General features: G+C 48.9%; 1 protein-coding gene across 1 annotated transcript; it reads right to left on the bottom strand.

Annotated features, from left to right (window-relative positions):
- Nucleotides 1–259: 259 nt before the first annotated feature.
- On the bottom strand, nt 260–883 carry LOC149161760 (uncharacterized). The gene has a single exon (XM_089434990.1). It carries the CDS (start codon nt 881–883, stop codon nt 260–262), a length of 624 nt encoding a protein of 207 aa, XP_089291116.1.
- Nucleotides 884–1,317: the final 434 nt, after the last annotated feature.

The following is a 1,317-nucleotide window of genomic DNA, read 5'->3' as shown; positions in this document are numbered from 1 at the left end:
AGGGAGGGAAGAGGAAATGGACAAGGGAAGGGAAGATTTAGAAGGGGATTGAATCTTTGGAGAAGGGGGATCCTCGGGTTGGGAAAGAATGTGAAAGGGATTAGAGGAAGGAGAGGAGGAATGGGGATCAGGCTGGCTAAGAAGGGGAGGAAGGGAGGAGGAGGGGGGTGGAGATGGGGGAGTGGGATTGGGAGGGGGACGAGGGATAGGGCCAGCTTCATGAGTAGGGATGGTATTAGGGGCTGTCTTTTTTTTTGTTTTACTGTTTCCCATTATTCTTCTTGTGGAGAGTTGCTACATTAAGAAGTTTAGAGCATCGATTTGCAAAGTGGCCATATTCGTGACATACCTTACACTTGAAGGGGATCTGTTCATAGTCAAGCTGCTGAATGTGGGTCCAGTCATCCACCTTTAGCTTGATGGCTTCTGGCAGGCCTTTCCCCAAATCAACTTCAACACAAATGCGAGCACAGGCCTGCATGTTGTCTTTAGGTTCGCTTCGATCAATATATTTCCCTACAACATTCCCTATAGCGCACACTGACTCATCTCCCCAGCAGTGTAGGGGGAGGTGTGGAAGACGGACCCAAACAGGCACAACACTGGGGATATCCAACTTCGGATCAAAGTCTGGAGTCCACTTATTGAGGTACAGTCCTCTAGAATCCATAAAATAAGGCCCATTACGAAAGATCAGGTCCTTATCTTCCTTAGTTTCAAAATGAAATGTAAAGTATCCTTTTCCACAAAATCTGATAGATATTTTCCCTTGAGTTTTGTTTGACCAGTTCCTTTCTACCCACCTCTGCACTATTTTTGGAGAGGGCCAGAGACCTGTAAATTGTCCAATAAGGCCTCTTTCAACTAAGGCAAGGGCAACCATACGGGGCAAGGTTGGAGGCAGAGAAACTTCCTGCAACCCTTCCAGTTTTTTCACAAACTTCGTAACTGAGGGACGATTTCACTGAGGTGGAAGAGAACGAACCAGGTCGGAGAACGCTTGCTGGAAAGCCTCCTCCGGTGGTGCCTCCGGAGGGGCCATAATGGACCGAGAGCCGAATCAAGATCGCAGGATCAGTCGAGGTGTGGGCAAGCCAAAATCGGAGACGGAGAGCCCAGCAGCAGGGGCTGCCGGGCAGAAGGCCTGCAGAGGGCCACAGGGGCTGAGGAAGGGCAGGGCAAGGGAGCTCCGGTTCAAAATGCACAGATTTTAAGCCTTTAGAATTGACCAGTAAGCTTCTTACAAGTAGTTATATAATCCCATAACACCGCTGGTACGTGCACATCCCAGTCATTCCTCTTTGCATTGAAAACCTT

This window comes from Pinus tabuliformis, chromosome 5_2 (assembly GCF_031772625.1).
Source record: "Pinus tabuliformis cultivar Carrire ecotype Pingquan chromosome 5_2, CPIR1, whole genome shotgun sequence".
Lineage (NCBI taxonomy): Eukaryota > Viridiplantae > Streptophyta > Pinopsida > Pinales > Pinaceae > Pinus > Pinus tabuliformis.
This window is presented reverse-complemented; position numbering and strand designations above follow the sequence as displayed.

Coding starts and splice junctions, on each gene's coding strand:
- LOC149161760 (XM_089434990.1), bottom strand. CDS start 883: ATGGTTGCCCTTGCCTTAGTTGAAAGAGGCCTTATTGGACAATTTACA.